The sequence below is a fragment of the Eublepharis macularius genome, chromosome 5, assembly GCF_028583425.1.
Source record: "Eublepharis macularius isolate TG4126 chromosome 5, MPM_Emac_v1.0, whole genome shotgun sequence".
NCBI classification, from domain to species: Eukaryota; Metazoa; Chordata; class Lepidosauria; order Squamata; family Eublepharidae; genus Eublepharis; species Eublepharis macularius.
Window position 1 is genome coordinate 129,542,490 of NC_072794.1, and position 12,653 is coordinate 129,555,142.

General features: G+C 41.3%; 2 protein-coding genes across 6 annotated transcripts in view; one reads left to right on the top strand and one right to left on the bottom strand.

Annotated features, from left to right (window-relative positions):
• The window catches only part of CEPT1 (choline/ethanolamine phosphotransferase 1), a 28,898-nt gene extending 19,713 nt beyond the window's left edge, over positions 1-9,185 (top strand). For 3 of the 4 annotated variants that reach the window (XM_054981291.1, XM_054981293.1, XM_054981294.1), the window contains exons 5-9: positions 554-638; positions 3,983-4,114; positions 5,555-5,713; positions 6,055-6,180; positions 8,096-9,185. In XM_054981291.1, coding sequence (XP_054837266.1) covers positions 554-638; positions 3,983-4,114; positions 5,555-5,713; positions 6,055-6,180; positions 8,096-8,215 — 622 coding nt within the window. In that variant the 3' untranslated portion in view covers positions 8,216-9,185. The remainder of the gene's footprint in view (positions 1-553; positions 639-3,982; positions 4,115-5,554; positions 5,714-6,054; positions 6,181-8,095) is intronic. The other variant, XM_054981292.1, reaches the window with a different exon arrangement.
• Positions 9,186-10,778: 1,593 nt separating this feature from the next.
• The window catches only part of DENND2D (DENN domain containing 2D), a 50,939-nt gene continuing 49,064 nt past the window's right edge, over positions 10,779-12,653 (bottom strand). For both annotated transcript variants that reach the window (XM_054980891.1, XM_054980892.1), the window contains one exon: positions 10,779-11,938. In XM_054980891.1, coding sequence (XP_054836866.1) covers positions 11,877-11,938 — 62 coding nt within the window. In that variant the 3' untranslated portion in view covers positions 10,779-11,876. The remainder of the gene's footprint in view (positions 11,939-12,653) is intronic.

Below are 12,653 nucleotides of genomic sequence, written 5' to 3' on the forward strand. Positions count from 1 at the left end.
AAAAACTGTGGTGAAGGTAAACATTATTCTGCAGAGTTAACTCTAAATTCTTTTTGTTGGTGGGCAAGGTTAATGTTTAAGTTTCTACAGCTATTTATGGCCAGTTAAAAGAAGTAAACATGTTCCAACTACTGCTTTTGGCCACAGTTCTAGACAGTCATAGTGTGGGTGGGGGAGAAGAATTTGCACAGCCAGAGGGGTATTGGAAGGAACTTGTAAGCCATTTGTGCAATTAAAATCAGATTGCCCATATACCCGATACTCTAGTAGAAACTTCTGAAACCTCTCTAGTTGTGGGTGTGCTTCTCTGCTGCCTGTTCTGTGGCTGTATAGGATTGATGCCTTTAATTGTAGCTCTGTTTTTCTCTGCTGTGGAGTTAGACCTACAGCACAGCAAGGGTATGCAAGAAACACATTTTCTCCTTAATTTTCAAATTTTCTCCATTTTTTTTCATTTTACCTTGTGCATGAGAAGAGAGCTGCCAAGCTTGCAAAATATGGTTAAAATTGCTTTGAGTAATTCTGCTTTTTTGGCTTTTTTGTACCTAATCAGAATTGATGTGACTGAAGTGCAAATCTTCATAATAATCATGCATTTACTGGCAGTGATCGGAGGACCAACTTTTTGGCACACTATGGTAATTCTGTTCATCTTGTATATCACATGTATTTATTTTTTTTTAACTTGCCATTTTAAACATTTTGTTATTCATCTAGAATAATACGACTTTGCTTGAGCTGGAAAAATCTCACCATTTTCCAGTGGAGTAAATAACAATGTATTGTATTAAAGTGTATATTGAATACAGAGCCCTGGTACATTCCCCTTCAGTGTTTAGAGAGTTTCATTCTTTTGCTGTAATTTATCCAGAAGAACCTCGGCCATCTCAAGGCATTATTTTCTGTGCCAATTGAACAAAATATTCACAACTTGGTGGGGACTGTATATTTAGTCCCAGATCAGCAAAATGTAGCTGCTTAGGTTGGAAAGGCTATTGTACCCAGCTGTAGATCTTGAGCCATAAGCAATTTAACAGAATGCCATTTAAACGCTGGTTTTAAATTTTTATGAATTTTTTTGGCCAGAAGCATTTATCTAGGACAATTTGGCTGCCACAGATGCTTGAACATGGTATGCGTGTTTACTAAAACATAACATTTTCATGCTATAACACAATAGCTGTGTGTCTTGTATGTAAATTACCACTTAAAAAGAAAGCTAATTGGCTACATCAACTGTCTTTGCTACAATGTAGTTATTGCAAAAATAAATAATTGATGGGCTTGCAAATATACCCTCTTTAATATTGACTGTACTGAAAAACAACTGTTGCTTCAGAAAAAGTATTTTATGTATTTAAAGGAATCTTAAGATTTTTTAAAGTAGAAAAGACATAGTATTTTGAGGGAAATGTGCTATTTTTATACCACTTAATGTGTAGTGTGTCCTGACTTCTGTATCTTCATTCAGTAATAGGTTGTTTCTAACACTAGAAAAAACTTATGGCTCACCTTTTATAGAAAAAAATATACCACTGGAATTTATGCTTATTAAAAGAGCATATCTACTCAAACATTCCACTTTTTTTCTCTCTCGGGCATTTCTACACTTCAGCATTTGAATAATTGTTTTACAAATCTCTTTACAATAATTTTGCAATATCTTGTCAGCACATAATGGAAAGAAATCAGCTAGCTGGCAGGAAGGTGGGGGGCCCGCAGGCACAGGACACCTCTGCTGCTGTTGCTTCCCATCCCTTTTGCGAAGCTTGCTAGATGTGCATGTCAACCCAGGAGATAGTAAGCGCACAGTCTCCAGAGAATAATGAGATTAATGTATAAGTGTTTGCAAAATGCTGAGTCACAGAGGGGAGACAACCATGCTGCTTTTGTTTTTAAATAACAAACTGGTGGATGAGTGTACACATGTTGGAGTTGCACACAGTGCTGAGGGACGTAGTAACTGTAGAATTAAAAGTTCAGAAGTGGTGTGGGAATGGGAGACTTGTGTTGATCATTAAAAGAAACGAACTGTGCATAATCAAGAAACAAATGTCCATTTATTGCAGAGTAAAAGACAGGATAATTATTGTGATGTCTAGAAGTAAGTTATTGCTGTTACAACCTTTGGAGCCCACTAAATTGATTATATGGTGTGGTGCTTTCCTATTTATTTATATGCATGGACTTTTAAAAATCTAGTTGAAGCACCATTGTATTAAATTATTGAAAATGAATTTTAGCTACAGACAGGACTTTCGGTAGGTAGATGAAGGTGAGATTGTATAGAGGTCTTAATGTGTGAGAGGGTCCACTGATATACAGGCTAGATACTATATGATCTGTAAATTGGAGTCACTATTTATATTATTTTGTCTCAGTATTTATATAATGTTTAAGCACCATACAGCCTCAATTTTTTGTGCAGCTAATTTCCATTTTTTTATTCTAGAGTGTTTGTAGCTCTTAAGATTATAGCTAAAGTTGAAAAACGTGTAGACACGTGTATAAACTTTTGGAAATTAAACAAATCCAAATTTATGGTGTTTCATTCCTCTTAATATCTAAGCTTATATTAAGTTTCCAAAAACCAATCAGTTGTCACATTTGAGAGGATAAATTCCAGAATAAGAAATTTGTAGAATAAGTATCTTATGTTTCTTAGTGGTATTTTGCACTATTAGGATTTTGAAAATGACATGCAAATAGTCATGGTGATTCAAAACTGACAAAAGGAAATACTTCACATAATGCTTTTGATTGAGAGAATTAACTGCCACAAGATAGTGATGGCCAGAAGCATAAATGGCTTTAAAAAGAATTCATGGAAGATATTCAAACAATAACAGTTACTCATGATAATATAATTGCCATGTTTCAGAGATGCTGGAGACACCAAATGGTGAGAGATGTCTGCATAGTTTTGCTAACGAGCCTCCAGCATGGGAAATGTATCACTTTTTCCTCTGGCATTGCAGTCTTACGTTCTTATTGATTCTTCCATTTGATTTACTTCATCTCTAACTTTGGAATTTGTGGAAGATAACCCAACATACTCTTTGTACTAACTCTTATTCTTCCGTTTGCCTTCCTTTGCCCATATCCAGTGTAGTCTTTTGTTATATCAGATTTAACCTCAAATGTAACATCCAGTTTAACTTCATGGATTCTGGGCTAAAAAGTTTTTCAAAAAAAGGGAGCCTAAATATGACAAACCTTTCTTCCATCCAGTATTATGTACTCTCTCCAGGGGGAACTCAAATGCTGGTATTTTTCATTTTTGTCACTTGGATACAAGTCTCTAGCTTTCTGAAAGGTAGCGTGAAGGGAAAATATTCTCTCTTGTCTCCAGGTAACTTCCAAAAAAGTGGAATGTTTGAGGGTTGAGCTAGATGCTGGAGATCCATGACTGGATCCTACCATCATTTTTTAAAGCTATATTATAGCCTCCTGCATGTAGCCCTAATTCAGATTGGGGCCATGCAAAGGGCTTTTTTGTTCCACTTCCACGTGGTTTCAGTGATCAAAAATGCCCTCTCCATGCTACTGTTAGCTATGGAAAGGGAAAAAGAGGAGCGAAAGATGAAGGCCTATATTCCCTTATTGGGCTAATGGTAGCACAGAGAAAGTTTCTTTTTGGTAGAAGAAAAAAACATGCAGAGGTTTTTCCTCCTATGTATTGTCGACGGCTTTCACAGCCGGAGAACGATGGTTGTTGTGGGTTTTCCGGGCTGTATTGCCAATGCCGACCACGGCAATACAGCCCGGAAAACCCACAACAACCATCGTTTTTCCTCCTCATTTAGGCTTTATCCAAATTGGGGTGATACACAGCTGCAGCTTAGCTTTAAAAATGTTGGGAAGATCTCTTCACAGATATCCCGGTTTCTTGTCTGTTTTGGTCCTGAGTTTACATGGCAGCTAGAAAAAATATTTCAAGTTGACTGTAACTATGTTAATTTTCCTCCCCTCTCCTGTCAAGATTCCAGTGCTGAACATCCCAGTGAAAATACTTCCTCCTCTTTGTACAGTAGCAGGAACTATATTCTCATGTACAAACTACTTTGGTGTGATCTTCACAGGTGGTGTTGGCAAAAATGGATCAACGATAGCAGTGAGTGTTTCTCATTATTATTATATTTTCTTTTCCTTTGAGCAATTCAGTATTTTTTTCCTGCCACACTTCAGAGTGTTGCCATATGTTCATACATGGTCCCATTTTATTGGTGTCATGTTTTACAGTTGTTTACCAGCCAAACGAAAACACAGTTCATCTGAATGAAACCTACAAAACAATAGACCTATGATTTTCTAACATTTATTTAGCTACTATTAACAAAGCCCGTTGCGGGAAAAAATACAACAGGCTCTAGAAAGGGTAGGGCGGGCAAGCGGGCATCACCACCTGCTCTGTGCCTAATCCTAGCTAGGTGAAGGTGTCAGGTGGGCATTACCACCTGCTCCGCTTCTGATCCCAGCAGGGTGAAGGCGGGGAATGGGCATTGCCACTTGCTCCACTCCTGATCCCAGCTGGGTGAAGGCATGGGGCGGGCATTGCCATCTGCTCTGTGCCTAATCCCAGCCTGGGCTTCCCACCACAGCGTGCTCTTTAGAGGGACAGGCTGCCTCTCCTGGTTTTCCCTCCATGGCAGCACCCTCTGGTGGCACACCAGGGTAGGAAGTGAGTTGTCTGGAACACGCTTAGCCTTTTATATAGTAGGATTTATAGCTGCCTTCCTCACTAAGAGTCAAGGTGGATTACAGAGTACGGGGGGGGGGGGATCCTACACTATAGGACATCTGTCTGTCTGTCTGTCTATCATTTGTATTCCGCCCTCCCTGCGGATGGGCTCAGGACGTATTAAATGATCAGTGCAATAGGACCACGAATACAAAATTGAATGATAAGACAAACAATAGTTTCATATTATTTTGCCAACTGGACATTCTTAATGCATAGATTGAACACAGTAATGAGTATACTCCATTTCTTAGAAGACAACAATTTGTTTGATCCTCTGTACTTTTTGTCTGTTTGAGAAGTCTGTCATTCCTGACAGTCTTCCAGAAGTGGACCAAAGGCAAATTAGTTCTTCTCAGAGTTCTTTTTGGATGGATCTTGTGTTTCAAATCAAGACTTTATGTAGTGGGTTAGATATGCTTTTGTTAAGCAACACCCCCCCCCCCCCAAACCCAGCTTGTGATATAAGTGAACAGATTTGGACTTCCCCTGCTTTAAAAATTACATCTGTATCAAAACCGCAGTTCCATTGTAGCATTTTTTCCAAATTGCTTTAAGCCTGAAATTATACACAGATAGTTAACGCAGCATCAGCTTGTGATGCTTGCTTCTCTGTCAGAGATTTCAGCCACAAAGGCAGTTGATGCTCTTTTGTACAATTCCAGTATGCCATATGAGCAGGTTCAAGGTTTAATTAAAATGTAGTATCAAAGATTTTCTGCCCTCATATCATTTGGGCACACCATGTTGACATTTGTACATATATAGTGTGACCTTCTTGATAAAGTAATACTGAACTTCCTCTTTGCATAGGGAACAAGTGTCCTCTCACCATTTCTTCACATTGGATCAGTCATTGCATTAGCTGCCATGATCTACAAGAAATCTGCTGTGGAGCTCTTTGAAAAGCACCCTTGTCTCTACATACTAACTTTTGGTTTTGTATCTGCTAAGATAACTAACAAGCTAGTGGTAAGTGCTTCATCTTCCTTGTTTGTTCAGCTTTTTGTATGTTTTACTTTGTCATTAAACATGTACTTCCAATCTTCTACTGTAAGCACCGATTAGCCACATCATCTCAAATATTAGATTTCTGAAAGCAGCTTTTCTCTTTCAGTCACTGGTGCACATATTGATACTCGTCATTTGCCTCCCCCAAATACTGACCTGAAGGGTTGGCCATAGTTCATGAACAGAAATGTTTAAGACATTATAATCAAAATTCAGTTATTTGTGCCATAAAAGTAAAACTGTCGTTCACTAGAAATACTGAAACAGAATATTCATCTGCATTATCTCATTTCTTCCTGCAGGTTGCACATATGACCAAAAGCGAGATGCATCTGCATGACACAGCATTCATAGGCCCAGCGCTCTTGTTCCTGGACCAATATTTTAACAGCTTTATTGATGAGTATATTGTACTTTGGATTGCCCTGGTAAGTATTTCCTTATTTTTCTTGCCATGAAAAAATATATTTGCACATTCTTTTCCATACATTTGTACAATTTTAGTTTTGCAGTGGCAAGTTAGCCAGAGTGAATTGCAGAGAAAACCCTGTCTAGTTTCTCCATATTTATCAGGGTTTGTAACTAGGGCATTTGTACACATTCTTATACATGCAGAGATATCATTGGATGAGTTGAGTAGTGCTCTGCTCATGCAGTCTCATTGCATATATAGGATGTTCCATGAATCTATGAAGAGAGCTCACTGAGCTCCATGCATAAAGGGATTGCAGTGCCTCTCAACCTCTGTCACAATCCAAATGTCAACCCCTGTATATTCAGCTATGTTAAGCTGCACTGAAATAATGTTCCAGTTTGTATCCTTTGTCCAGAGACTGGCCCATCCCCAGACTCCTTGCTATTTCAGTCCCAGTGGGAGAGCAGTAGGTAGAGGCTGTGGGAGTTCCAGTCCTGTACTTACCATAGCAGGCCAAGGAACCCCTAAAGGCTGGCCCAGCAGAGGTGAGGGCATCAAAAGCCACAATGGCACCACACAGCCGGGAGGAGCAGGTAGCCAGCAGGAAGAAGAGCTGGTGGTGTTAGCAGTCTTTAGGAAAGGGCAGGCCTGCAGAAACAGGCCCAGGCCAGCTGACGGGGAGGCTTTATCCAGCAGGTAGAGGCCAACAGGAGATCAAAGTAAGGGCTTATCACAGAGGAGGCTACTCTTCCCTTCTTTGCTAAGCCAGACCATGGGGGAGGAAGCATTGGGCCCTGCTCCAAGGCTGTGAGAGCAAAGTTTAGAGGAGAAAGAGGAACCAGGTGGTGCAATCCCCTCCTCTCCAAGTTCTGAGGCCTGGGGATCTTGGGGCTGATCTCACACAGTGGCTGGACAGACAGTAGACCCTGCAACGGGGGGGAGCATCACATCCTCATTGTTTTTAAACAGGCCACTGTACAAGAGCAGACATATTATTAGTGCAGATGAGGGGAGAGGCTGGTCAGTTTCACTTCTTGTCCTTAAGGTAGGGTACCTTAACATTTTTTAGCCTGTGGGCTCCTTTGGCATTCTGGCACAGGGTGGTGGGCAAAATCACAAAATGGTTGCCATAGGAGGCAGAGCAAGCCACAAAATATCGGAGTGAGCTTATGCAGAACTCTGATAGTAGATCTTCAGCATTTTAGGCAGAACCTTTGTGTAACAGGATGCTTTTTAAAATTAGCATATTGGTTAAAGTATCTTCTTGCATACACAAAATAAGTATACATATAGGGCTAGCTATGAAACTCTCATCCAGCAGTATTTGTCTTCATGTTGCAGGCATCTAAAACATTGGTGCAAAAAGCAAAGGAAAAAATGCTGCTTTTCTTGGCTATCTCTGCATGAGCTCTTCTCTCATGAGCCCAGCCATTTTTAACCTGTACTATTACTTGTAACAACAGTTGGTGCTGAAGAGCTAGTGAGAGTTTGTTGTACATCAGGATTTGAGTCTCGTGGCACCTCAGACACTAACAAGACTTTCAGGGGATAAGCTTTCAAGAGTCAAAAATCATGTTGGTCTCTAAGGTGACCACCACCTGAAAATTATGTCAGTCTCTAAGGTGCCACTGAACTCAAATTCTGCTGTTCAACTGCAGACCAACATGGTTACCGATCTGAAACTATTTCCTTGTACATGTGTATAGTAAGAGAGATTCTATCCAGATTATGATAGGAACAATAGATCAATTTTTGCGAAAGACTGAGGATAGGCTGCTACTTGCAAAAATTAGAGATTGTTGCAAGACAATAAAATATATGTTAATACTTGGAGCGAGAAATCCTGGTGTTCTAGAGAGTGGGCTTGAAACAAATGATTTTGAGGCTTTTATGCCTAGATTTTGCATGTCGGTGTGTTCTCCTTTCAGATCTTCTCTCTTTTTGATTTGCTCCGGTACTGTGTCAGTGTGTGCAATCAGATCGCTTCCCATCTTCACATCCATGTCTTCAGAATCAAGACCCCTTCCACACATTCTAATCATCACTAGTTCCTTGGTCGTCACCACAAACAAGAAATAACTGACAACTATTTTCTACTAGAGAGGATTCAAGCATACTGAGGAGACTATGAAAACTGGAGCATATAGGAACAAGTCTAATTTATAATAATGTTGTATAACTTCTACTCTTGGTTACTGACAGCACTCCTTAGCTAGCCTTCTCCAATGAAAGGAGAATCCCAAGCAGTCTCCAATCAAACATGCACATTTTCCACTCTGCTGGTTGTGTGCCCTGGAAAGCATGCAGAGAATAAAGCTTTGTCTTTGTAATTACCACAACAGAATAAACTCTTGGACAAGTGGATTTCTGACAACAGAGATTTCTAATACAGTGTAATTACAAGCTATAAGACAATTTGCTTTCTAATTTTAACCATCTCTTAGTAAAATACTCATTTAGTACCCATCCCAAATTTATTTACTAAAGAGTTGAGCTTGTAACACACAGATATCCCACTAGCGCTTGTGGCTGGAATATCTTGGACTTTTGAGTCTGGACTGTGATCTTCTTGTTCACCTGTTGCTGAAAACTGAGGTAGATTTTTAGAAGTTCAAAATGAAATTAAGGCACGTTACTCCCATTGTCTCTGGAAACTGGGTTTATAAAAGTGCCATCTTTTGAAGCAATCCATCGTGGCTGGACGAGCTCTGTTCATTTCAATAGGAGTGGTGCAGGTCGGCTAGATGCAAATTATTCAGCCTCTGTGCTTGATGAATTACACCTTTTGTCTTTAAAATTCTACCCTCAGTGCCCTGTGAGATGGGGAGGGTGGGGTGGTGATTGTCAGCATGCGGTATAGTGTGGTATCTGTCAGTTTGATTTTTTTAAATAAAAATTTGAAGAAATTTATTTCTCAGTTTCTTCAGTGGAAAGTATATACAAAATTTACAGTTACTTTTTGTATAAAATTTATGCAAAAATTATTTCTGCTCTTTAATAAATAAGAAAATTCTCATAGCTATGATAATCCTTGTATTTATGTGCTGATTTGAGCCATTTTGCAGAAATGTTAATTTGAACTACTGAAATGTATTCTTGCTGTCAAGCATCTCCATACCTTTTTACAGATTTTATAAAGGCAAGAAGTCTCTTTCCTCATAGGATAGATTGGGAAGAAGGCATTGTAATCCTTAGGAGGAAGGGAAGTTATAGTTCTTACTCACTGAGTAGCAGGGGATACTAGAGGAGTTCGTAGTAAACTTAAGCAATTCTTTGGGGGCCTTCAGCAAGGATATCATCAGGGATAAGTCAGTTGTTCTTGTAACTCAGTCCACACATACGCTCTTGAGCAAAGGGAGGTACATGCTAATATGATTATTTGGGAGCATTAGGGACCTAGAGAACTTCTAGCAGAGTTCTTTGTCAGCTTAGGAGACTGAGATGAGGAAAGGAAAGCTGTTGCTACTAGTGCAACATTTCCAAGGGCACAGCAGCTGGGCTGCCTCTGTGCTATAAATGAGGCTAGTGTCAACAGATGTGTGAATGGTAAGCTGCCTTGCATTTCCTCTTGGTAGATGTAATGGTCACCTTTTCTTTTTGCTTCATTATGACTCACGAGAATTTAGGTCTTTGTGCAACCAAAACACCTGGCAGAAAGGAGCACACTATGCAGCTCAGAGAATGAACCTTCAGACTGGCACATGAAAGCTATATTTCCACTAGGAACAGGTCCATAATTTGGGGAGCTGTTAGTCTTCTCTAACCTCTGTAGCAGCATAGCATGTATCCCTTCATGCAGCACTGCAGCCTAACAATGAAGGCAAGGGACAACCGCTATTACCAGGAGAGGCTGTTGTGCTGATGTTAGACCACAAACTAACATTCAAGAACTTTAATGGAAGAGGAAGAATTTTCCAGAACAGGTGTTACACACAATCCATTAAATCTCCACACAAAATCCTTACTCTTGTGCTTTTAAATTTTGAAGGGGAGTACTAATTCTTACAGAAAATACTTTTTGTGTACAAACAAGGGATTTAGCCACTGTGAAGAACTCATCCTAACTAGGGCTGTGCACGGGTGGGGATATTCAGTATTCCCGCTTCGGGTTTACCCAAAGCAGGAAACCGATTCGGAATACCCCCAAATCCAAAGTGGCAAGCTGCTTTGGATTTGGGGTTCGGGAATCGCTTCGGTATGCTCCATAAAGATTCGGAGCATACTGAAGCGAGGGGGGAACTCCCCCCCACCCCCTGGAGCAACCCCTCTACCCACCCCACCCCCCTATGGAGACCCCCCCACCCAACCCTGGGGAGACCCCCTCCAACCCCCACCAACTTACCTGGTGGCAGGAAGGTTATCAGCTGGGCAGCGGGCTGCCGTCGCTGCCGAGGTGGCGGCGGCACAACGCAGCGCGGCCTGGAGCCAACCGGCTCCTCTGCCATCGCTGCGCTGCCGCCCGAGCCTGCGGGGTGGTGGGGAAGGCCGGAGCCGCCGCCTCCGGCCCTTCCTGCCCCTCAAATGGCCGCCCGCCACCAGCACGCCATGGCCATTTGAGGGGCAGGAAGAGCTGGAGGAGGCAGCTCCGGCCTTCCCTACCACCCCGCAGGCTCGGGCGGTGGCAGAGGAGCTGGCCCAGAACCACTGCAAGGTAGGTGGGGGGGTTGATGTTTAAAGGGGACCGCTGCTGCTTGCCCCGCATGCTGGCCCCGCTTCGGGAATACTGAAGCTTTCCGAATCGGGTCTGCTTTGGGTATCTTTACCCGAAGCAAAACCCGAATAGCACAGCCCTAATCCTAACTATAGAAGCAGTGACTGGAGCTGCTATTGCACCTAGTCTTGGGCAAATTCTAGTGTGTAGTTTATGATTGCTATGAATTTGTGCATCTTGTACAACTGAATTATTCAGAATGGCAGTGAAAGCCACATTCTGTACACTAGGTGAATTATTCCCCTAGCAGGTAGAGCATGCTGCAACTATTGGGATACAATAGGATTAGCCTGTATGCTCTCCTTTCTTGCATGCATGGAGGTAAGATATTTTGCTTGATCTGCCCTTTCCTCTGTTTCTCTATTCCATTGCATTCTATTTCTCTTTGGACTACTAATTTCCTAGAGAAATATTTATGAAGTGAGTGGAGCCATTATTATTTGGGTAGATACAGAACTGCATCGTTACAGAACAGAAATAAGGGAACCATCAATGTCTCAGCAATGGAGAACCCAGACATTCAATATGAAGCCTTTGGAATGGAAATCATTTTAATGCCAATAAAATTGTTTCCTAGAAACGTAATTAGTTTCACCAGTTTCTCTACATTCTTTTTTATTATTTACTACCCCACAGTTCCTCCATAAAACTTTATGTCTAGAGCTATCTAGAGTCCTGTGTTGATCAGGATGATCACTTGGCTCATTTATTTTACAGTGTCATTTTGTTTAAGAGCTGCAGCTTTGTTCTGTCAGTTGGGCTAAATATCACAGCCAAAATAATAAGAAGAGAGGAAGGTGGAATAAAAGTGTGAAGCCACTCTCCCCTTTCATGCTTGACAGACGAAGTTGAGATAGTACCATGAGCCCATCGAACCAGCAAAGCCAAGGTGCTCCTGTTCTGAGGGAGCTGTTGTCTTGGTCTAAACAGATGTCGGCTCTAGGTACAGGCTTGCCTATCTGGTGGCTGCCAACGTACCTCTCATGTAGAACATGTATTCAGGAGAGTCGTCTTTGCTTCTTTTGTTCTTGATATTCATTTAATTTCTGTTGAAAATACCCTGTGGATGAGAAAAGAAGCACCTGTCACTACATCCTCCATTTGTATTTCCTGGCAAAGGGCATCACTGGCAAAAATGCTCTTTCTGAGTGGCAAAGCCGGGAATTGGCAGTGCAGTAAATTCAAGTAAAATGCTACCCTATAACAGAAGCATAGGAGCTAGTAGGAGCCAGTAAATTCAAAGGACAGAGATCTAAAGTCAGCGAAGTGTCATTTTTTTAGACCATTGGTTGCAGAAGATCCAGATGTTGCAAGCAATGGGCTGGATCCAGCCGACAGACTAGCTGATTTTAATCTCCTGAAAAGCAAGTACATACAGCTGCCCCAGGCCACTCCCTGGCCAATGCCATCCAATAGGATAGGGAGCCTCTACTACTTGGCAGCACTGACTACTGTGAATAAAGAGCTAAAGAAAAACCAATTTGTTTCTAGTTGTCTAGAAAGGCTTGCACGCAACCTCCCTGTCCCTGACTGATTTCAATGCCAAAGAGAATGTGGACAGGCAGGGTACAACCCTCCACCCCCTGCCAAGACAGCTGGTGACAATATGAGAACAACCTCTTCTACATCAACAAAAAGAGCCAACTGCTTTTCAGCTAGAAGGAGAAATGTGCAATGGTGCTATATCAACAGTACCTGATCTAGGCCCAAAAAGACTTTTATCCTTTTCTGTGTAGGTGGGCCAGAACCAAAGCTACCAACTTAAAGCATACTGG